The following is a 24,861-nucleotide window of genomic DNA, read 5'->3' on the forward strand; positions in this document are numbered from 1 at the left end:
TTATCCTTTTGTAATTACACTTTCTTTCAGAAACAGTGGATCAGAGGGCACCATTGACTGCTTTTAATCCGCCACCAAATTTTAATTAACACGGACGTGACCCCCCCCCTCATCTCCGATACATCCCGGAGAACGTCGGGATGGCAATAACTCATAAATCATAGCCGTGGGTTTCATTCCCTCAGCTTTCCTCTGTGTGATGAATTTCCAGATGGGCTGTAGCTGTTAATGTCAGGGAAAATATGAGCGCGAGAGGGAAAGAGAAGAAATACAGAGTGAGAAGGAAGGGGGTCGTGTGGATAGACAGAATTGCTATATTTGCGAGAAATAGAAATGCGAGTTTACGTGTGTGTAAGAAAATAGGAGAGAGGAAAAATGGCAGCCGCTCTGGTATGCTGTCAACCTTTGAGAGATTTGTTACTGTGGAGAGGATTATGGAGGCTGTGAAATGGGCTTGTGTTAATATGGTGTGTGTTGAGCGGCGTGATGCTGGCCGGCTGGCGACTTCTGAAAAATCAAAAGCCCCAATGAGTGAAAAGGGAGAATGATTTTGCCAGCGTACTCTCCAGTCCAGTCTTTGCTCGTCCGAGCGGCTGCTTTTTAAAATCTCGCGTGTGAAATACCATTCTATTCTTTTCAAATTTATTACAGACGTGGAGTAACAAGCCGCCTCCAGCCTATGAGTATTTTCAAGAGGAAGCCTCAAATTACACATTTAATATTCACCCCAACCACCAAGAGTGCACTTATCAAACTTTCAGGGAGTGTTTTAAAGAATGCTGACCTAAATTTAAGCAAACCTGAATGGAGAGAGATGGCTGTGTGTGTGTGTGTGTGTGTGTGTGTGTGTGTGTGTGTGTGTGTGTGTGTGTGTGTGTGTGTGTGTGTGTGCACGTGCAAGGCATTCGAAGAGGAGGTTTTCTTGAGGTCAGCTGAATCAACAGTAAATGATTGAATTGACAGTAAACTGCCTCCAGGAATAAAAACGTTTTGGCTCCCATGTGCAGTGCAGTTATGTTCAGTGATATGCATGCAAACTGAAATGTGTGATCTTGAGGCTCAAACTATTTATGGACCACGTTGGAAGCGACAGCACAGAGGTATCTACTCTTTATTTCGTCTTTTAGGAACACAATTGGAAAAATAAGGACAATTAAAATCACTGATTACAATAGATTCTTTTTAAATTTGAATGGTAATATATATTTAGATTCTTTTTGAGGACAGTAGGACTTCAAGAATTATTTATATATTATATAATTAGGTGGGGGGGTCGTAACAATAAGCAATATGGAAATGGCTGCATTGACCTGATTTAAAACACGCTGTTATGGACTCTGATTTTACAGATGCCGTTCCAATGAAAGCGAAACGTTTTCCACCCATCCAAAAACACCCTGATGTTGTAGGCACAGAATCCCCTTGAAGTCGAATAAAAGAGGGAGAAAGAAAATCTGTTGTGTGGCTGTGTTCACTGCAGCTCTTCTAAAGTTACTAGCACGAAGGGAATGCACAGGCCGCTGTGAACTCAGCTTCTGTAATAACACCAGCATCAACTTTGTACCTGTCACTTAAAAAGCTGACTGACTGGATGGATGCTTGTTTTCTGCTAAAAGCAGCATGCAAAGGAACGAATAAAGCTCCTCAAATGTATTGAAGCAAACACACACACACACGGACGGGCGAAGGAGTAACGGCAACATGAGCTGTCATATCATATTTTCTGGCCTGGCTCCAAGACGGAGCCTGTCAAGATAAAAGGACTATCGTCAATCAGCTACTAGCGGACGCTGCTCGCCTTCCTGTGTTACTTAAAGCAGTGCCGTTCCACTGTGACCGTGTCGCGTTTGCGTGTGGATGGGGGGGACACTTTTTGACATGGTCTCCCGCAAGGGGTCGACGGTGATAGAAGATGCCGTCTTCCTTGGAGAGCCGAGATAAGAGCATCATTAGGACGCACGTATCGATGAATCAATCATCCGTGCATGCATCATTCATGGCGTTGCTATCAAATTATGCAAATCCTAATTACCCCTGGGGAATATTACCATTCTTTATCTGTTAATAGACTGGATTCTTCGGAGTTCCCTGCATTCCATATTCACCACCAATATTTCCATTTTTCACATTCTCATATTCAGCACTAATGACCCCATTTTGCACAGCATACAATAGAATAATAACAGCCTAAGTATGAATAATGAATCAAGTAAACGGCATGTAGCGTGGTGGTGCAAACAGAGCAATTGTTTATGTCCTTCACCAAGAGTTGTATGACTAACACGAGCGATTCATCATCTATGTTAAGAATTGATTTGGCATCTTCTAATACCCATTTCATTAATAAGGAAGATAAATGCCCAAATATGCATGAGAATACCAAAATAGGAGTGCTTTAGTTAACTGTAAAAGTGACTTTCTTTGAGTTGCACTTGAATGTGTGACGCTGCTGTGCTGTTCAAGTCATCTATGAATGATGTCATCTAAAAATAAAATTTATATATCAAGGAGAAGCTTTATAACATTCAACCCAATGCCTTTTTTTTTAAATGAGTACTTTTGTATTGTGGATTGTTACTATTTGAGTTAGCTAAAACGACTCAAGACAAACATCCCTCGTACTTGTTTGGAGTCACCATCTGATTCATCTTATGAATGCAGTCAATAACGATTAGCAGCAAAATAAGTCTCAGACACTTCCTGTGTATATGACAATTAAATTGCGGTTTGAGCAATTAAGCCATCAACCGTGCAACACGGATTTATAATGACGGCATTAATCTCTGGGAAAGGAAGCCCATTGGCCGTAATGTATTTCTTGTCATCTTTCCTGGCAGGTGGAGAAGCGTCCTTGTCCAAGAGATGCACTCCACATCTGCAGAGGGCAAAGTGCCATGGATAGATAGATCGAGAGAGGAGAGAGAGAGAGAGGAGAGAGAGAGAGAGAGAGAGAGAGAGAGAGAGAGAGAGAGAGAGAGAAAGAGAGAGAAAGAGAGAGAAAGAGAGAGAAAGAGAGAGAAAGAGAGAGAAAGAGAGAGAAAGAGAGAGAAAGAGAGAGAAAGAGAGAGAAAGAGAGAAAGAGAGAAAGAGAGATAGATAGATAGATAGATAGATAGATAGATAGATAGATAGATAGATAGATAGATAGATAGATAGATAGATAGATAGATAGATAGATAGATAGATAGATAGATAGATAGATAGATAGATAGATAGATAGATAGATAGATAGATAGATAGATAGATAGATAGATAGGGAGGGGACAAGTGGGCCAGGGGCAATTCATTGTCTTGCAATTTTCCCTCAGCCATACTGGGGGGGGGGGATAATAATAATTGTATATACATATGCATACCAACAGCAGCAGTAAATTGTACAAAACAAAGACGTACGTGCTTCTTTCACTTCACTTTCACTTGATCATTATAAACCAGCTATGCTCTCAATTGAGTGGAAACATTCAGCGTGTTCAGTGCACAAAACAAGGTCCATAAGGACATGCTTGGGTGAGTTTTGCGTGGAAGAACTACACCAAACGGCACCTTGGAGATGAAAATCATCAGTGACCTCTCACAAACTATTCTGGATGAGTGGGCAAAATTCCCACAGACACGTGTGAATGTTTTTATTTTTTTGAGATGATTGGAAGCTGTTTAAAGAGTGCACATGTACAAATCACATTTAAATTCATTCTGCCATTGTGGCTCTCACCACATCAAAGCTACACACCAAGTTTGTAATAAGCAAAGTAATCACATCAGGTTGCAGGCCTGAAAGATTGGCAGCAAGGTGAGAGAGCAGGTTAAATATTTGAACAGATGCCGATCAATGGAATTCAAGGGCTCTGGGAACATGGATAAAATCTCTAGACAGAGCAAACATTCAAATAAAAAGTGGCCCATTCATCTGAACACCTGTCTGCCTGCCTGACACTGTCACTGGCCTACACCACCATCAGCAACTATTTGTTTGAACGCAAATTCTCCCAAATGGATCTGTTCTATTCTGAGCTGAGATTCTTTATGTATGTATGTCGCCTCAACGTGACCTTTATATACACGCAATCACATCCTGCATAGCATGTAAAATAGCACAGGAAGCGGAAGGTCAGAGCTTCAGGAATGTGGACCTGATGGCCTGATTTGCTTCTATTTACGACAAAATCAGACGCCTACTTGGTGAGAGGCCAACTTACTGGAGTAGAGAAGCGTAGAGCTGAGAAAAGGGATTGTGCGTTTGTGTGATTAGAGGGTGCTAACAAAGGCTGTGGGTGTTATCCACCGAGGTTTTGCATACACAATCGGGCCAAATCAATACGATTATCCCTGAGCAATTGCTAATTACAATCGTTAATACGCAACGAAAGCAGCAAGCATTGACTGCCCCTCTCCTTTTGACAATCCTGACACTTTGTCAGTCATGTGGGGAAAAGGTGGGTCGACTTGGCTTAGAAAAGGGCAGTTTGCGCCGTAGTGGGCGTGAACACAGCCGGCTAAATGTATAACCAAGATGGTGGTAATAGTAATCATCTGTTCAATGAACTGATTAGTACAGTAATTAAGAGGGCTCCGTGAACACAAAACTGAAAGACTAAAAATGAACATTTAAAATAATAAATAATAAATCTCCCCTGCTATAGACTGAAAATGTAAAGGCCTTCTGTTACCCTCAGCGCTATTATTCTTTAATTGTTGTCTATTATAGAATGATTTGGTAAAAAGGTCAGTTTGGGTCCTAACTTCAAATAAGATTGTTATGTGCACATAATTCACTTTCAAAGGGCAGGGGAGGGGGGATAGCGAGTCCGTAATTGCACCTGCACGATGTGCAACATAGACAAATGTTTATATCTCAGCCCCCTAATGAGAAACCAATAACGCATGCAGAAAGCTTTCTTTGCCCCCCCCCCACACACACACACACACCTCCTGCCTCCCCAAAAAGCCCACAGCAAACAGGCTCTTCTCGAGAGCCCCACCTCGTTGATCAATAGACCCAATGCTCAAAGGCTCCACTCGGCCACTGATGCGGCAATAAATCTTTTTTTTTTTTTTTTTAATAAAAGGTCCATTGCCTATATTTCTCCATTAGATGAGTCTGTGGTGAGGGGGAAGTGATTTTTTTGGACTGCAGTGGTCAAGCATCTGACGGGCCTTTAAATTGCGTCATAAAAAAGACTCCATGTGCTAACACACAACTGGTATAAATTCATCACCGCAACATGCATCAGCAACAAAATGACGGCTGATAGATATTTCAGCAGATTTGTAAGCTAAGTTTCAGTTTCGTAACAAGGCTTTCCATCAGAGCGCGCTTCTGCCGAACATCCCGCTGACTGAAAAGGAATGGCAAGTTAAGGAGCAAAAAAAAAACATGCTCAACAGACTACTGTCAAAAGAGCCTCACGAGACTCCACATCTCATCTGTTTCCCACAATTCAGTGCAGCGGACCAATGTCGCGCAGCATCAGTCAGACTGTTGAATTTTTTCAGAGCTTTATCTCGGGAAGCGGAGGTCCTTTAAAGGGTTGAGGTCATTTCCTCAGTCTCCAGGCCCTGGCGAGGAGAAGAAAATGTCTCCATTTGGTTGGCCCTGCTTTATCTCAAACACTGGCCGCCTTTTCAAGAGGCGCTTATGGCTACCGATGGCAAATGAGCAGTTCAAGCGAGTAACAATGGCTTCCTTTTCCTCTCCTCAGTCATCTATAGTCCAACCCAGATGGGGGGAAAGTGCCACGAGAAACAAAATATGACCTTTTATTCCCTGCTCTTGCATCAATGAGATTTCCAAGGGTGTTTGATACAACCACGCCTTGAGACAACCCTGACCTCTCACCTCTCAAATTTGTTAGAAATGTCTCTGTCAGATGGATTCGAGTGAAGCAAGCTAAAGATGAGGATATTAGAACATGAGAAAGGTTGTTTTTTTTATATTATAGTTTTTATTTTATTTTTTTATTATCATTTTTATGATTATTTTTTGTTATTATTTTATTCTTATTATTGTAGTGTTCTTTTTTTCAAATGTTGCTCCCAGGGTGAACTTCCGCTTCGCCCGACCTTCTTCCCTCCACGCTGAATCATTTTTGAAACGTACCCTTGAAAGAGTGCTCGTGAATCTCTTGTTTTGCGCGTGTGTGACAAAGGTAGGGAGAGCGGTAGTGTGTCAGTCCTGTCAAAAGAAAGAAGGCGAGGTTCATGGAAACATGGGGTAATGGAGGAGGAGGAGAGAGGCCAGAGGAGGTAGACAAGCTGTGATGTTAGCAGGAGGATTGATAGATCTGTTGCATGGCCACTACTCCTGCCAGAGCACAGTACACCTCAGGCAGTGCGGGGGTATGATTAGTCCCTGTGTGTGTGTGTGTGTGTGTGTGTGCGTGTTTGTGCACGCTCTTTGTGTTTGAGTGCGTGGGAGAATTGTATTACATGGTCTTGATGTGCAGTTTTTGTGATGTGGTACTTCAAGCTGGGCTTCAAACTCTGCTGCAGTAAACGTCCTGAAATAAAATGTCCGGTAAAAATGTGTGCACATGGATGTGAGTAGGAAATGTAACTTTTAGCAGATTTATGCATTCAAATGAATTTCATGACTTGATATATTGTAGTGACCCTGTAGTTGTATTTTATGAATCGCTGTCATTTTAAAGTTAGACTAAATGCTGAACGTGCGTTTGTTATTCTCCTAAGACTCATGGCTGAGTGACACCACGCAGCAGTTCCACGCCGACACGCTTTTGTCTGAGTGAGCTCAAGTGAACTGAAACAGGAACGAATCAGTTGGCCACGTGATTTTCATTTGGCACATCCACTCAAAGTTGTGTTCATTTGACCAAATGGTCAACGCAAGCTACCCTCCGACGACACGATTGATCATGTGATTTTAGCACACTGTTCATCCTCTTTGCTCTGGGAGAGAAAAGAGCTGAGCATTGAGGAACTGCTTCAGTCGTTGGAGATGACTGTCAAGGGCTATGAAATTTCGGACACGCCGTAAATTCATCCGAGGGTCTTAGCACCAGCCAGGAGGGCCAATCGCTCCCCGTAACCTCGAGAGACACTAACGAGACTCGCAAAAGCCCTAACGAGTGAATCGGACAACTCTGACTTAACTGTCGGTAGAGTTAAAAAGCAACTTTGAGTTCTGTTTCAATTATGAAGCATGCAAAAAAAAGAAAACAATCACACCACTCTCCCTTTACATCATCTCACCTCTGTCCACTACCCGCTCTCGGTCGACGTTATCCATCCTATCCCCTCATACAATATGCGTGCTGATAGTTTTGCTTCCTGTCATCTCAGCAGTCTTGCATTCTGGGAGGGTGACTCATGGGAAAGCAGCACACAGTGCAAAGCAGAGAGGAGTAAAACTTAGGTCAGCTTGAAATGGAGAAGGCTAACCTGTGATCGAGAACAAGCCATTACCTCATCCTGGAAATAAGTCTACTTCACCTCTTCTATCACTTTTTTTGCTGTAAAATTCCACACTGCATCTCAAATTGCCCTCCTCCTTTTTCCACAGCATTTCCCCCATTTTCTTGTCTCCTAAAAGGCAGTGGTTCTTTTCAACAACATTTTGACCCCCAAGCATACATGCTAAGATAAACTCAAGAGTGGGTTGAAGTTCACTTTTGGAAGGGCGCCCTTTTGCGACACGCACACATAAAGCAATTATAGAATGATAGAACGTCAGTTGCTCTTAAACAGTGGCGCTTGATACCTCAGGGCAAGTAGCAAAGCCGTGCACTCACCCCAATCACTTTTTTTTTTCACCCCCCAGCCCTCAAGACCAAGCAGACTTGCTAGCAGCTAAACGCAAGATGAGAAAAAGCCAATAGCTACAGTGCACGGTGGCCATGGCGGCAATTTAGTTTGTTTGCTCATTAATTGGTCTTGTACTTGAATATGTTGAAGCGTATCTGTGTGTACAATGTCTGCTCCAGAAACAATTAACCATGAGGCACAACTATTAGAAGTGTATGTACACACCATTAAATGTGCAAACACTCATGGAAAATTCCACTGTCAGCTAAATCATGTCCAAATGAGATGTTACAAAAGAAGTCAGGGAGCGTGACAGTAATCCATATTATATTCGTTCCGAAAATGGTCGTGAGATTTGGGTATAGCAAAATGACCTACCTTTGCACTGGTTGGTGTTCTTATCCAGAATGGCCTTTGTTGACACTATCTTTCCATACCTGCAAAGACAAAAAAACAAAAGATGTAAACCCTAAATGACCAAAAAGCAACATTTGTTGGTCTCACACTTGCAAATTTCACACAGCTACGATTTGAACGCAACCTCCAAACTGCGAGGCAGCTGTTCGAAGCATGTGACCACTGTGCCGTATTTTCCTTTTGTTTGTTTTTGTGTGTGAAACTGGGACTCAGGCGGCTATCCCTATTATGTCTCACAATAAAGGGCGGCCGTTCAATGCCATCTACTGCCTCAGAGCACATGCTGCTAATTGAAGAAGCTTGCTCCGACAACAATATGGTGCTGGAGTGACTGGCGTTGTGTTTACAGTCATTTATTTAGGAGCAGGAATTGTAATGTCGCACTACTGTTAAAGGCCACTGAGAGAAGCCACTCGAGGTTAATAAGCTCAAGTATGGATGACTTCAAATGCACACGCTGCTCAATGACATTTCTGAGAGTCACTGAACAGTTTTCAAAAGGTCTAATACCATACAGGTCATGGACAAGTTAAGTGGTTATATCAAATATTGTTTTGAATGCTGGACCTGATAGAGGTTCGAAAGAGAAAAAAAGGGTTTGTGTCAACGTGACATTTCACGTTTTGACTTCCAGAGAGTAACAATACGACTCCTCGGACGGAGTCCTGCAGCTGCAAGGGCAGAACGCCAGGATGCTTTTTAAGATTTTACCTTGTGCTCACATGATTGTGAAAGCAGACGGATCATGTTTGGGAACAACAGATTGCAAGAATTTATGCCTCCGCTAGGTTGGCCATCCCAACTTTGTAGCAAGGTCAACTCTGACTTTGAGCTGTAACAAAGTCATCATTCCGGATGCGCTTGCTTAGTTTGCAAAACTTGCTGCTGAGCCTTTGCCAATACACACATTTAGCTCTTCTAGGCTGTTGGAGTTGTTTATTGCAGGTCCAAAGAAAGTGAACTTGCCAACTCTTGCCAAGGTATTTATTTATGTTGATGCGCAGGGATATCACTGTTGGTTGGGCAAAATGACTTTTCTTGCTCTATTCAGCAATGGGATGGTTGCATTTTCTGTGAACCAGTCTGACTGAGTTTTCATCTTCTTGTTGTTTTGATCTGGACATTCTCATTTTGTCTATCCATTGAACTTGTTGAATCATAAAATGGAGGAAAACCTTGAGCAAGTCTTGCATCCTAGATTGCTTGACCTTAGAAAGTTTCTATCCTGCTTGAGATCAATAATATAACAACAGGTTTTTAGATTTCCCATCACTGTTGCCAATTTGTTTTTATAACCTTAGCTAGCAGACAAAGTGTACCGTTAATTAATAGAGCATATTCCAAAGAAGCTCAACACTGGTAATCAACCACAAAAACGTATGTTTCCATGCAGGCGTAGCCCAACCTTGACAGGCATACTCAGAATAGTTCCATTTTTGGTCACCATAATGTGACTTTAGAAACACATCTACAATATGTCCCCATAATGCCATGAATACACGCACACACACACACAGCAAACACACACACGTTCTGTGTGGAAAGAGCAGTGGTGCATCCCGGCCCATATTTCAGCAGTAGGGGATAATTGTGCCATTTCTCAACGAGTGGCGGGGACTCTATTTACTGCATGCTGCGGTGGGGTGGGTGGTGTCTCTGAACTGATGAGCTCCGAGAGCGAAAACTACCACTTCCTACAAATTCAGATACTGCATAAGTACACACACACACATGCACTCACACACACAATCAGTGGATTGTCACTCTTCAGTAGATAAACAGGCCATCTTGGTAATAGGCATCTGTATTTAGTATCGCAACACAACAGGAAATACAGGGTGGTACATGTTCCCAGACACTTGCGCAATTCAGTGTACGTGCAGGTCATCTCGGATAGTTTCCAGCTCCCCCTTGACCGAAATTTTTCTTGATTAAAATGCCTCGATTGTGTTCGAGGTTAGTAGCAGCCTAGAATAGTGCATAATATTTAATTTCCGGAATGATTTTTAAAATGCAGAATATTTTTCATTCATATTTATAAACACGGCATAGCCACTTTTTTGTGTCATTTCAAATCTGAATATATTCGTCCAACAAATGTCATTTTAAATCCACGTTTAGCCAGGGTATGAATAATTCCGGGCGTAAGTATACGTTTCAGCACGAGGATGCGCTTGTCATCCATTTGGCCAAAGTATTACACAGTATTTCAAATGCCAACTCATTGCTCCTTGCCTCACTGGATTTTAAGAGATGGCCCATCAATTTGGTCTGACAAGAGCACGGCTATGGGATGAAAAGGCAAGTGGAAGTAGGCAGTGGCAACCTGGAGCCTGGTAATGGAGACATACAGGTGATACGCACGGATGCGGTGGTGTGCGGCTGCCGATGACCCTGCCGGCCACTCGGTGGCCCGGATGGCAGGCGGGCAGGCCTGAGGGAAGCTTTGATGTGACAGAGACGGTCCCTGTGAAGCGTAGCTTTAACACTGTGATGCTGCGGCCGGCCGGCCAGCCGGCCGGCCAGCCGGCCGGGATGCAGGGCCTGTCTGAGCTAATCCTATTTCAATCACTCTCACGGCCTCTTATCTCTGACTCTGCTGGCCCTCAGCCCTCCCCCTCCTCATCCATCTTCTCCTATCTCCTGCTTCTACTCCTCTCTGTCTCTTTCTTATTATCTCTGTAAAATCGAGCATCGCTCCTTACTGTTCGCTATCCTCGCCATTTCTCCCCGTGTCCGGCCGGGGGCAATCCCGCGCTGATCCGTGCGATGCAATCGTGGATTAACCCCAAGATGGCACAATTTGCTGGGTGTGAAACATAATGTTTGTTCGACAGCTGTCTGAATATTTCAAAATAGAACCTAAGTTTAGCCGTCTGGTGTTGTGTTGTGTTGAGGGCAGCTGGGATGCCACACGCAATTACTGAATGGAGAAGAAATGGTACAGGCTTACTCGATTTCCAGCGTCAGGGTCGAAAGAGTGGCTGGCTTTTTGCTTTCCGTGGGCAGGAGGAGGGCTAGAGAGAATTACAACTTGCTACTAGGTCATCGCTGCATGCGGAAAAGTCCAAATTTGGACAGCTAGAAGGAGCGGAATACTCAAAAGGGACAAAAAAAGGCAGACCTTATCTACCTATCTGTCCCTCAAGCTATCCAGCGACCACAATCTAAGCAAATTCACATTGTTAATGAGCAAAATTGGAATTTGAGAATATTCATGTACAAACATTTTGCGTGCATCTACACAATTCCAATACATAATTGCGTACATTTCATAATCAAAACTGACTGGATTGAAAACAATATCATATATGTATATATATATATATTTAGATATAAAAGCTGCTGTTGTAGTAATGGAAAAAAAAAACTGTCAATAAGAAAATAGCCTTAAGCATTTCAAGAATAAGAGTAGAAGAGAAGTGATGAAAGTAAAGTTTCAAGTACAAATAGAGAGGCAGCTGGACACAATGGCACAAAGACAAATAAGGCGAGATGTTGGACACCTGGCAGAAGGCAGAGCAGCTGTTCACTCCACCGCCACACAGCAGAGCAGAGCTGACGTCATGAGTGCACCACTGAGTACCAGCTCAGTGGCCTAGTGTCCGCCCTGAGACTGGAAGGTTGTGGGTTCAAACCCTGGCCGGCCGGCCATAAAAATGGGAGCCATTGCCTCCCTGCTTGGCACTCAGCATTAAGGGTTGGAATTAGGGGGTAGATCACCAAATGATTCCCGCTGCTGCTGCTCACTGCTCCCCTCTCCCCCAGGGCAGGGGATGGATCCAAATCACACGGGGATGGATGGGTTCAATGCAGAGGACAAATTTCACCACACCCAGATGGGTGTGTGACCATCATTGGGACTTTTTTCACATGGCCTTGGAGCTGTTATTCATCCTCAAACATATCGCAGCGTGAGATCTTAATACCATCATGTTTGTGTTTCTCAATACAATTAGCCAACGTGACTATGTTACCTCAAACAAAAGGAAAAAAAACACGACTACTGTTGAAGAGAACTCATGGTCTTGAATCTTACTTCTGTATCAAAACTTACCAAAGCAAAACGTTACGGAAGATAGATTTCAAATATCAGCCCAAAGCTAAATCCATCGCTCCGCTGAGCCACAATCGACTGTTGGAAAGAAGGCTCGGCGTTTCGGCTGCGTTTGTCCAATAAAATGTTGCTTCCGATAAATGGAGAGATAAACTTCATAAAGAAGAGGAAATGGATGATGGAAAGTGAGAGAGAAGGTGGCAAGGAGAGTGAGGATAGAAGTGACAAAGAGTGTTATGTGTGGGAGAGTGAAATGAAAAAAAGGAAGGTTGTCAGGGGAAGAAAAAAAAAATAATTAACACGTAAAATGGTTTGGTTCCAAGGAGAACAGATGCTTCTGCTCAGCATGTTGCAATCTGCACATTCCTCTAGCTATTTGTTGTATGTTTACACCCCATTTAAAGAAATAATAATAATAAAACATCCCGGTAAGTAACCAAGAAAAATAGAAAGTAAGGCTTCAAAAACTAATCAAAACAAAAAAGGTAATACAGTAAGATGTATGCTAAATTCATATACGATAAAATCTTAAATGAAGCCATCATGCATATGTTGGAGTGGAGTATGAAGAAAATCCACCCAAGCACGGGGAGAACATAAAAGTCTTCAAGCCGCAGCCAAGATTCCTCCCAATTGTGAGACAGATGTCCTAACCACAAGCCACCATGCTGCTAAAATAATCAACTCACAAAATATCACTTCAATTGGTTATTTTTACAAACCGCTCCGTTCTAATCTCAAAATTGCTATTACATTCTGCAAGCAAGCAAATTTGAAAAAAAAGGGAGTTACTGTATTTTTCGAACTAAGAATCATTTCATTGTCTCAAACATATAGCACCTAAACAAATAGTGAGAAAAACTGCAACACCACTTTCAAAGTCATAATTCAACTTTAGGAATGTGAGAGTGTGTGTGGTCCAGTGTTTGTGTTTGAGTCAGGCCCAGAACACCTTTTGCATGCACGCACATCTCCCACTCTGTGGTTTTGTTTTTAAACAGAACCCACATGAGGCATCTCTGATTACCAAGCAGCAAGTGTCAACAGTGGACCTTGGAGAGTCATTAGGAATAATCGGACGCCGCTGTTGAGTATGCGGCTCCCCCAAAACAGGTGGTCCCAGGGTCACCCCTTCCTTTGCCATTTGTTGTCCAAACGTCATTCCGCCAACACACGCGGGAGAGGTTATCTGGGCAATTGATGATGATTAGCCCTTGCTTTGGCTCACCTAGCAACTTGGATCAGCCGCTGCCGGTGATTGAAAGTGCAAATCTGGATGGGAAATGAGGTGAGGGGAAGCAGACGGATAGGTGGGAGGAGCCAAATGAGAAGGAATGAGCATGTTCCGAGACAGAGAAAGTCAAATGTGGCGGGTGTGTTCATCCAGAAGAGAGCCAACTAAAATCCTTCTCCTTTGAACTTTCAAGATTTTCTCCAACAATCTGATTAAAAGCATGTTTAGATTCCACAACCAAAACAAAAAAACAAGCCTCTTTGATCATTGGAGGATTTAATGGCTTGTAAAGTCTGCTTTACCCCGCAGAGTTTTGGGTTGTGCAGTCCGAGTTGTAGACTTTGGCATCCAAACACATTGGTTTGGACGGGACTAATGTTGCGCTTTGGTTTGGCCCTGTGCCTCAACCTGGCTGGATGAGGCCAAGACGTTTTTCTCACAGAAGTGCTTGTTCCGTAGCTCCTCGTTCAATCATAGCCAGGCAAGTGAGTGGACCTCTGGCTATTTGGCCGTACAGTACACCCAACAAACCACTTTCCGTTCCTTTGGCTTGTTTCTACACCAATATATCAGACTGGTGGCTGTGAAGAATCTCAAATCCATCCAGGTGCATAAAACAAAATATAAGCACCAACCCATTCCATTTAATCACTGGTTCAACCGCCATGGAGTCATTCCAAACATTGCGGGAAGGTTTCAATCATTATACAAACACGGCTAACCTCAGCTCAAGACATTTATAGCTGAGATATCTTTATGCAGATTATTCCCTTTGAATTAATATCCACAGTTCGAACAAACAAACAATAGATACTGAATGAACGTTTCAGTTTGAAGCAAGTGTCACTCCATTTCAGCGTATAATGCCTACAATAAGAGCGCACTCAGTAGAGACCGGACCCAGGTCAAGGTTGAATTGGTAACTCTTCACTTTTCAGTCCACAATCTAACATTTGGATTTTGCGTGGAGTGGGAATGACTCCATCATGACTTTTTTTTCCAACATGATGGCTTTGGCTAAAATGAAATGATGATACCGTGCTTGCGGTAAGTAAACAACGCATACTTTAATTAGGAGTGTTGGATTTAATACATCATTTAGAAATTGAAAGGTCTTTTCTTCCGAGAAGAAAATGTGAACTTTAGGAGGCTAATGAAAATGTGCCAAGATTGTGGCAGTGAAAAATTACAGTTCGTAACAGAAGGGTGGGTGGGTGTTGGGAGTGGGGAGGGGGGGGAGGTCCAACCGCAGTTTAAATGTTTTTCTTGGCACCTTACAAAGCCTTCGAGAGCAACAACATGGTCCGCTGTCAAAAATGCATCACTGCCATCGAGATAGTAGCAAACGAGCACGGCAGTGTCTTTCCTTCGCTGCTTCGAAAATTTGGCTTCGCTCCCCTTTAAACACACACGCACATTTTTTGAAATGGCAGACAAACCCATGACGCTGATAACAGCTAACTCGTTTAATGGAAAGATTTGAATATCCAAAAAGCTCAATGCCATTTTTAGTCCGCATTAATGTTTAACATGGCAGAGCTGACAGTCTGGATATGTAGGCTGTTAGAGGGGGCACGAGTGGGCCTTACTCCAGATTCTGACCTTTAGTCGAATGCTACAATCCGCCTGTCGCTGGAACACTGCATGGGTAATTAGTTTCAGCGGCATTGAATTTTTACTGGCACAGCACACCTCGGGCAACCTCGGGGGCACTTTGATAGAAAACACACACAGACAGAAAATGATGGGCTGGGGAAAAGATGAGGGGTCCATTGGAGGGCAGGAAGACACATCCGTGTCAGACTTGGAGGAGAAATTGGAATGCAAACTGCCATCAATTTTTGACAGTCCTGATGGATTTTTTTTTTTTTTTGCATTATAACATATTGGCCCGCAGAGTTCAGAACTTTGATGCGGAGGTGGGCAATCAGGCTAAAGGACTTTTAATGAAATATTGCTTGACTTCTAACATGGACAACTTGATCTCATCTGAAAATAATGGGTGAATCATTGACCACATGAACTTCCTGAATTTCTTTTTCCGGAAAGCATTATGCAACAAGTAATTTTGACTCCTGGATTTCACAATGGGCAGGCCTCGCCTTCCATTAATGATCTCGACCCTCTTCTTTTTCTTAAATGTGAAGAAGCCTAATGGAGCTGAAGAAAGCTACTTGTGTTCACTTTTATGTGTGTGTGTGTGTGAAAAAGAGAGAATTTCATAGAGTGCCAATAACAGTCTGACTGTGTGTTTGAGCTTGATGAGGTCTTGGTCTGCAATTCCTCAGGGGAGGTGGTCCAATCGAGGATTTATTAGGCTTTATTGCACTTTGTGCAGGCAGGCCTGTGCGATTTCTCAATCCAGAACATTTTTGGTGCACAACTGTAAGAGTACCTTTGTCGCTCACTAAAATTCACCACAAATACTTGATCGCAGCGTAATTGGGTGCACACAGGACCGAAACTGACCTTTCGTACGTAAGTCTGTATTGTGCGCGACCTTTTGCAACTGTGTTGGTTGGTAATTGCGTTTTAGTTTGATCAAATTGCCATTTTGAAAGCTTAATTACATCTGGTGATGGAAACAGAAATGGCTTTCTAGTATGGGGACAACTGTAGGGGGTGAAAAGACAAAAGGGATCGTGCGATCACATTTATTCGATATATCTTGGTATCTCGTTAATATTTGAGACAACTCTGTGATTAAGGGCTATATCAATACATTTGACTTGAACTAGGCTGATGGTCTTTGCTTAAGCAAATGTACCTGACAAGGCAAACTTGAATCATTAATAATTACCGCTCACATTTTCTAGCCATGGTGTGGGCTGCACTCGCAGAGTGACTTATTTTAAGAGCTGTATAAAATATGCTGAATTGATCAGCTCTCGGTACTATGCAGTGCAGTCCTAAATAGGTGCAAATGTCAAACACAATCATAAACACAATGTATTCCCTAACAAAGGTGAGCATGAATATGATTGTATTTGGCCTGATTAAATGGTACAAGTGTGCTGTATTTAATTTCATGGCTCCGATACTGTGTTTAATTAAAAAACAGAGGCGCTCTATCGACTTCATCCGTTTAAATTGAAAGTATACACTGCAAAGCACAGCGGCGAGAAACATAACCAAGACAAACGGGTGCATAGAGTATCTGCGGCTATCTTTATATCGAAGTGAAAGTGTTCCCATGCAGTACTTACGGTTGACAGAGCTTGATGAGGTCCTGGTCGGTGGTCCCAGGTGGCAGGCCTCGGATGTACAGGTTGGTCTTACTCAGCTGCTCTGTCGCTCCCTGGCTGCAGCTGTTGGTGCTGGGGCTGGGAGGAGCCATGGGATGAGGGGGTGGAGCATAGGGCTGCTGGCAACACAAGGCAACAAAAGAGACATGCTCAACAAATAGGAATCACAATACATGTGCATGAAGATCGAAAGATCGAAAGAAAGAAAGAAAGAAAGAAAGAAAGAAAGAAAGAAAGAAAGAAAGAAAGAAAGAAAGAAAGAAAGAAAGAAAGAAAGAAAGGCTCTGATCATAACCTGACTTATTTACCAAGTATACATTCTCTTGGATTAACTTTTCTTTTCGGCTTGCCATCACTGGCACCCATCTGTAGTGGCTTTTGGGGAAGAAAACAAAAAATCGACCAAAGCGCCATGGAACTTCCAGATGGCTGAACTTAAGAATGACAAAAACGTTTTTGTGTTTAGGGTCACGATGACTGATCAAATCTGCTTCTGCTTCTGTCTCCATACCAAGAATACACACAAAGAAAATTGGGGGAATCGATTTTTTTTCCCGGTAAAAGCGGAATGGTCCTTACCTTGTTTCCAGTTTTTGATGTCGCTCCAGCCTTGAGAAAGGGCAAGTGTGTTTTGCCGCAGCGCCTCGTGTCCTAGCCCTTTCCCTTAGCCCCTTCTCAAGGCTGGAGTGTCAGTCAAAACTGGCAGCAAAGTAACTGAATTTTCTCTTTGTTGGGGGAAAAAATGGTTTATAAAGAAGACATGATGAATGCCATCGAGCCCTATTCATCTTGTTTTTTGGTTTACTTACAAGTTTCTATTTTATTCCTTGTTCTACCACAACGCGTATGTACGCGTGAAAAAGGATGAAGTGTATTCGTGGAAGCCCACACATCTGCCTCTGGGAATTTATGATCACGCTTCCTCTCAGTCTTGCCTCAAGTGACGTTCCGGTCGACACACTCAGTCGACGCTCCCACTTACCCGAACTAGCAACCGCTGTGAAAACTGCCACTAAACAGACTGTTACTGGGGTCACCCTGAGTTCACTGCTGCGAATGCAATTTTTACTTTCATTTTTGAAAAAGTTTCTATCCTGACACTTTGCCAGCTGTAGGAGCTGAGATTGCATGAAAGATGGCAAGTTTCGAGAGAACCGCTAAAATCGGAATCAGCACGCAGTCAATGTGTGAAGCTCCTGTGTAAGAAGAAAGAGACCGTTTCTGTTCTTCTTTGTGGAGAAAAGTGTCCTCCTGAAGTAGAATATTTGTTTTGGATTTATTGTCCTTTTTCTTTTGCCATACACATTGAATTGGACTATATTATTGCACGTGGCCTGACCAACTTCAATATATCAAGCCAACCTGTAGGAGTACGATTTTCGAGCTCATTGCTATTCATATCTGTGCAGGAACACTGCACATACTGTCACCTAAGGGGAATCGGGACTTGGTGGGCACCAACGATCAAAAGAGTGATTAAATGAAGAAGAAGAGACTAAGAAACAAACCCTACTCTAGAATGATGGATGGCTAGGGGAGAGAAAACGGAGGGGAGTGCACACGACTAAATATCACCTCTAGTTAACCAAGTTAGCCCATTGCCCTCCCCAGAGAGAAGCTTAGTAACCCACTGACTTCCGAACACACACACACACACACTTTAACACACACATAAACTCACACACCATTAGCTCGCCATTCTTCCCCACATGTTAGCAGCGTTTGCTGAAGCATGGCTGATTTGATGCGCTATTTTAAGAGTGTGCGCCATGCCAGCATGTCGCCTCCAAGTCCTCAGACAAAGCGGCCGGCCGGCCGGGGTCCACTGAGCGTGAAGAGGGAGCCACGTCCATCAATGGATGGCCAATTACCATGCTGAGCTAAGTGGAACTAATAGTCAGCTTCTCACAGGGCACAAACACACACACACACACGCACACACACTGGCCCAATATGTAATGTCAAGAGATAAGAGAGAAACACACAAGGTACAAGGAACTTTAGAGACATTTTGTCTTGGGATGAAGTTGAATACTTTAACCTTGCATATCTGAAAATAAATCATTTGATTGAGATTTTTTGTATTTATTTACTTTGTCCCATATTTTTCAGACTTTCAGACTTATTATGCTTTGTAATTTACTTTGTCCCATATGTTTCAGACTATAAGGCACTCTATTATTTTTTTCAGATCAAATTAAATCAAATTTGGACAAAATGAAAAAAAATAGAATTCAATTAATGAAATTAAAATGAATGAAATACAAGTTTGATGTGTTCATTGAAACTGCAGTGCACCTTATAATCTGATAAATACAGTAGTATATGAATTGATCGATCCATTTCTAGCACCTTCCCCCTGGCAAAAAAATCCACCAGCCCAGCCGCCACTGGTTTTGCTGCTCACTCGATTCCTCTTATCGACTCCAAACAACTGGACCCAAGTGTCTTCTTTTAAACATTTAGTCACTAATAGTCAATCATGTGTTGAACAGGTTGCAATCACTTCTAATTTCAGAGCCATACTACACCATTATTGTTAATGACTTGTATAAATACAGCACAGCGCTCTCCACAGATTGCAGCAAATATACACATCAAAGCTCAAACACAAGACTACTCCTAACTTTGCCCAGCAAATTTCAACAGACTGCCAACCCAGAAAAAAGGCGGAACAGTGCTGACTTTTACAGGCAGCCTAAAGGTGCATGTAATCACGTTAGCATGCATAAAGTGTACCTATGCGTTCTCGTACCCGAGGAAAGATTGTCCACTGTAGCTTATATTAGCCTGAAAATATTATACAGCGTGACACAAACATAATAGCACACAAAGAGCAGATCCCGCACAAAGTTGCCGTTGGTGCTGAAGGTTAATTGAAAGCTTTTGCCTGGTTCTCACGCTTTCTTTGTTTTAAGCCCACTACGCTAGGCCCTCTTCCTCCTCCTCCTCCTCTTCCTCCCTAGGCTCCAGTCTTGGCTTGCATCCTGAGCTTTGGAATTCATGTGTCCCCCGCCCTATCGATTTGCTTTCATTTTTTGTTTAAGGTCAGAAGCTGATTCTTACACAATGAGGCAGTGAGGGTCAAGTCAAGCCCACTACTTATATTGTTGGATGCGAGGGAAAGAGTCAGGTTATCATAGGTTAAAGGGAAAAAAACAAGTCCCATGGGATTAGGAATGCATGTCGGTGGAATATGAACACATGGGACATGCATACATAAAGAACAGCATTTTTTTTCCCATTGGCTTTGCCTTTGGTTGAACATTTAACAGACCTTGTGTTACTGCAGCCCCCCCACCTCACACACACAACATCCATCCATCCATTTTCTGAACCGCTTAGTCCCCACGGGGGTGCTGGAGCCTATCCCAGCCGTCATCGGGCAGTAGGCGGGGGACACCCTGAACCGGTTGCCAGCCAATCGCAGGGCACACAGAGACAAACAACCATTTGCACTCGCACTCACACCGAGGGACAATTTGGAGTCTTCAATCGGCCTACCAAGCATGTTTTTGGGATGTGGGAGGAAACCGGAGTGCCCGGAGAAAACCCACGCGGGCCCGGGGAGAACATGCAAACTCCACACAGGGAGGGCCGGAGGTGGAATCCAACCCGCACCCTCCTAACTGTGAGGCGGACGTGCTACCCAGTGCGCCACCGAGCCGCCACACACACACACAACATATACCGTAATTTTCGGACTATAAGTCGCACCGGAGTATAAGTCGCACCAGCCATAAAATGCCCAAAAAAGTGAAAAAAAACCATATATATGTATATAAATCGCTCCTGAGTATAAGTCGCCCCCCCACCCAAACTATGAAAAAAACCGCGACTTATAGTCCGAAAATTACGGTACGTACATGAAAATAAAACAACATACACAATTGGTCCAAGGCTTGTAAATCACTCAGTGGCAAAGGTTAAAAGAAAAGGCACTCCTTCCTCAAGTGTGTCTGTGAATATACAACTCAGCCAATATATAGCGCACACTAGATTTATCATACTCACTTAACGCACTCATAAATATTTCGGAGTATGTGACACAAGCTCTGAAGCTCTCCTGCATTGCCGGCTCACTAAATTAGGGCCGTGTAAAGCATTGCGTCGCTTCAAAATACAGTGCGGCAAATTGGATCCCCAGTAAGCCTCCTTTGCGGCATGTCACAGCTGGGTAGGGCCAAGAGAGAATGGAGCTTTTTCTCATTTACCTCCTGGAGAGTTTTGAAGTGTCATAACTGGCAATTCTCTCACACTTGCCACTTCTCGCTCTCAAAATCTCTTATTCTTTTATTCCTTTGTCTGGCCCTCCCTCCACTTTAGTCTCCAAAATCAATCACCTCGCTTGCAGAAATTACCACTGTAACGTGCTGTATAAATTCCACCTTTATTTATTCAATACATTTAACTGGATTGGAATCCAGGGCTGGTCAACCGCTGGGCCGCGGCCCTCCAACGCTCCGCGACGGTGGTCCTCGAAATTGGAAAATAATTGTTAAAAATACATTATGATTTAGACTTGATTTATTTTCCAGCTAATTCTGCATGCAGCGGAGATTCCCAAAACAGACATAGACAAAAGGTATGATCGCAGTAGCTGGTGTAAAAGATGGGATGTAGCTTGCATTCCTCCCTTCCTCCCTGTACAGTTATAGCTCGGGGAGAGTCGACTGAGCATCAGCTTTGTAATTGGCCGTGATTTATAGGCGGCCATAGAAAGCCTGCGAGACCTTGCACAGCACAAGCATCAGGTCAGACAGGGCTACGCAGTCAATCGCACAAAAGTGACCACGACATTCCTCCTCTAATCCAAAGCACCAATGATGACACATTTGCTGTCCAATGTCTCATTTTGGGCTGCATTTCTTCGGCACACGCGTGCTTGTTTACACACGTACGAGCGTAAAATATGACAGGCGGGATCCTTAAATGGAAGTGAAAAAATTGCCTCTTCGCTCATGCTAAATTAATTCATTCTGGCAAAGTCTGTGCAAAGACTCTTAAAAGACAAGCATATTCCCAGAGGCATCCCTTCCAAACTGCCAGAACTAACAGCTCGCACTGCGCTCGCTCGGCTGCATTCACAGCAGCTTGGAAACACGGGCAGAAGACAAATCCCCCCCCATCCATCCTGGAGAGCTGCTTGCAAACCTTTAGCCCTTAAACACGTGTTTTGAGAATCCCAGCTGCATCTCAAAAAGCAGAAGATGAGGGAGGGGCGCTGAAAGACAGACAAACTGGCGCTATTGTCTTATCCCTTTGTCTCCAGTTTTTATGCGATTGTTGAGGTAAAGCCCATTGCTCTAGGCGCGGATGGTAAATCATTCCAGAGTCACCGGGGAACACTACGCTTCTGCTTCTATGACCAAATGTTCTCCATCAGGAAGAGACACCGAGCTCATAGCGTGGAAAAATGAGGATCAGACGACGGAAAAAAGCAGCTGAAGGTGCAAATAAACACAAAAACAAAAATGAACAACAGAAAAAGGTGGGTAGGGATTTAAAAATATATACGTATAGTCTTGTCGTCTTCTTTTAGCAAAAAACAAAAACACCATAAATGGATTTGAGGCACCGGTAGACCAACAAAACAGAGGACAATAGTTCAGGAGGCCAATTATAAAAGTGCTGATACACATTCAAAAACCCACAATTGTGCGCCCGTGTGTGTGTGTGTGTGTGTTCTACTTTTGTTGTTGTTTTTCTCCTTTTGCTCTTCCTCAAGCTTTGGAGGAGATAAGAGCAAGACGTTATGTTCCATGTCAAGACCCATGTATCTGGATACAAAGCCTCAGAGTTGTAATAGAAACCATTTCTCTCCCAAGGGGACACGGATAGGATGCAATTCATTTTATCGAACGTCAAATCAGAGTGTGAACAGCCTTTGGAGGTAAAACGAAAAATGGGGGCCACGAAGTCTGGAACATATCAATTCAAAACATTGTAGTTGGACAACAAGTGAAAGACTTGATTCTCAAAGTCATGGGCGTAATCGTCAGCCAATCACAGGGCACCACCGTTCTCCAAGTCAAGAAGCACAAATGTTAATCAGTGCACTTTGTATAATAAGAGTGTCTTTGTCACGTTCAATGGCAATGTCGCATCTTTTGTTCAAGTTCACAGCTGCATGTACAGATAAAAAAAAATTTCGCTATGTGGCTGCTGATTCATTTTCCTGCACACGTTGTACAATGTTTTTAAATATGTTGTATTTATGATTGATTGCTTCTTTTTGTCCTGTTGCACTGTCAACTTCACTACGAGTAAAACTAATCCTATTGTGTGACTAATAACTATTCTTTTGAATTCGATTAATTGGAAAAAACATCGTTCCCTCCATGAAAGTTAAACATGGACCAAAAAGTGTAAGATTTTAATTCACTTTCAGATTTTTTTTTCTAATAGATGTCACGTTTCTCCTGCTCTGGCCTAATTACATGAATCTGATTATTTCAATGATTACTTTTAATGCGACACAAATAGAAGCATGAATCTACATTGGTCAAATATGTCGTGTTCATATTTTATTTTATATAGTTTTTATTTTTATTTACTACACTTTGAAGATCTTTATTGCATCCGATCCCTCTGTAGTTTCTCAAAACAGATGAACATCCGGCAAGAACCAGAACCTCAAACAGAGATGGTTCCAAATAAAATCCCATATAAGCACACCAGCAACCTTGTTTACACCAGACCTTTGATAGCCATAAACACGGGTTATGGACAGACATTAACAACCGGTCAGCCGGTGTTTAGGTGACATAAAAGAACCTCAAGTGTACTTGTGGGGAGTGATTATAACAATTTGGCTGCATAGGCAATGGCAGGGATACGGAATTAAAAAAAAAAAAAAATGCATGAAGCGTGAGCTGCTGCAGGCAGAGCCAAATTGAAACTCTACGGAGGTAAATATTTGGGTTGATTTGTCATCATTACAGCCAGCTGGTTCATTTTGCGTGCTAGCCAGCGTGTGAGTAGAGCGTGCACGATAAATAGATAGATAGATAGATAGATAGATAGATAGATAGATAGATAGATAGATAGATAGATAGATAGATAGATAGATAGATAGATAGATAGATAGATAGATAGATAGATAGATAGATAGATAGATAGATAGATAGATAGATAGATAGATAGATAGATAGATAGATAGATAGATGGAGTGAGAGAGATAATGGGGGGACAGACAATTTACTTAGTGGAGTGCAAGCTCTAAATGAAGGTCTCTACAGATGAGCCACTCTGAAATCTCCGATTCCACAACATCATGGTGTTACCGATCCCTCATGTTTTTTGTTTTTCTCTGGTTATTTTGATAACGAACGACGTGAGTTTCATAACTTGTTGATGTAGCCGCCCCCTGGCCATTGGGAAATGAAGATTACGATAAATAAATCAAATTGATACAAAGTAGGGTCATATTCCGGTGAAGATACTTTATGTCGTGTGCGTATGTCTGCGCAATTTTATGAGTGTTCTATTAAAAGAAATCTTCAAATAACAAAAAAAATGAGGTACAGTTTAGTTTGGCGCGATTGCGGTTCCTATTTTAGATTTGTAGATAAAAAAGCATTGGCAGTATTGGATTTTATCAGACTGTGCATATACTTGAAATAATGCCATGGAGAGAATTATACCTTTCTTTAAAATAGTGCTTTGACGTTATACGAGATGTGCCGCTGCCCACCTACACACTTGCTCAAGGGCGGCTTGATGCATTTGGCTGCTTCCATTGTCTTGGAAACGATTCATCTTGGCTGAAAAACCACAATGTGAAGAATGCGGTTTTCTGCTTCCGAGATATGCGAGACGCAGAGGCACAATTTTCATTTTTCAGCTATCTTAAGACGTGCTTGTGATGTGGAAATGAATGAAAAAGTTTCAAACGCATCTTCACCACGCATGGTACGAAATCAACCCGAAAATCCTCCCCAATTCCGGCACCGTCATTCAAATTGTCACCTGGTATTGTTATTTTTTTAATATACATTCTATTTTCGGATTGATCTATCAGCATCGGTGAAAATGAAGCAAACTCATTTGTGACCAGGAGGCCCAGCAGTCATGAGTGAGTGCTCCAGCTGACCAGGTGAGGAGAGTTATGGCTGGAATGTGAAGCCTGTCGGGAAGGGGGCCAA

The 24,861-nt window shown here is 42.8% G+C and overlaps 1 protein-coding gene across 3 annotated transcripts in view; it reads right to left on the reverse strand.

Moving 5' to 3' along the window:
• rbms3 (RNA binding motif, single stranded interacting protein) overlaps window positions 1–24,861 on the reverse strand; it is a 122,719-nt gene that overhangs the window by 78,798 nt on the left and 19,060 nt on the right. For 2 of the 3 annotated variants that reach the window (XM_037264595.1, XM_037264593.1), the window contains exons 2-3: window positions 16,676–16,833; window positions 8,140–8,198 (exon numbers count right to left, since the gene is read on the reverse strand). In XM_037264595.1, coding sequence (XP_037120490.1) covers window positions 8,140–8,198; window positions 16,676–16,833 — 217 coding nt within the window. The remainder of the gene's footprint in view (window positions 1–8,139; window positions 8,199–16,675; window positions 16,834–24,861) is intronic. The other variant, XM_037264594.1, reaches the window with a different exon arrangement.

This window comes from Syngnathus acus, chromosome 11, assembly GCF_901709675.1.
Source record: "Syngnathus acus chromosome 11, fSynAcu1.2, whole genome shotgun sequence".
In the NCBI taxonomy this organism is placed as follows: domain Eukaryota; kingdom Metazoa; phylum Chordata; class Actinopteri; order Syngnathiformes; family Syngnathidae; genus Syngnathus; species Syngnathus acus.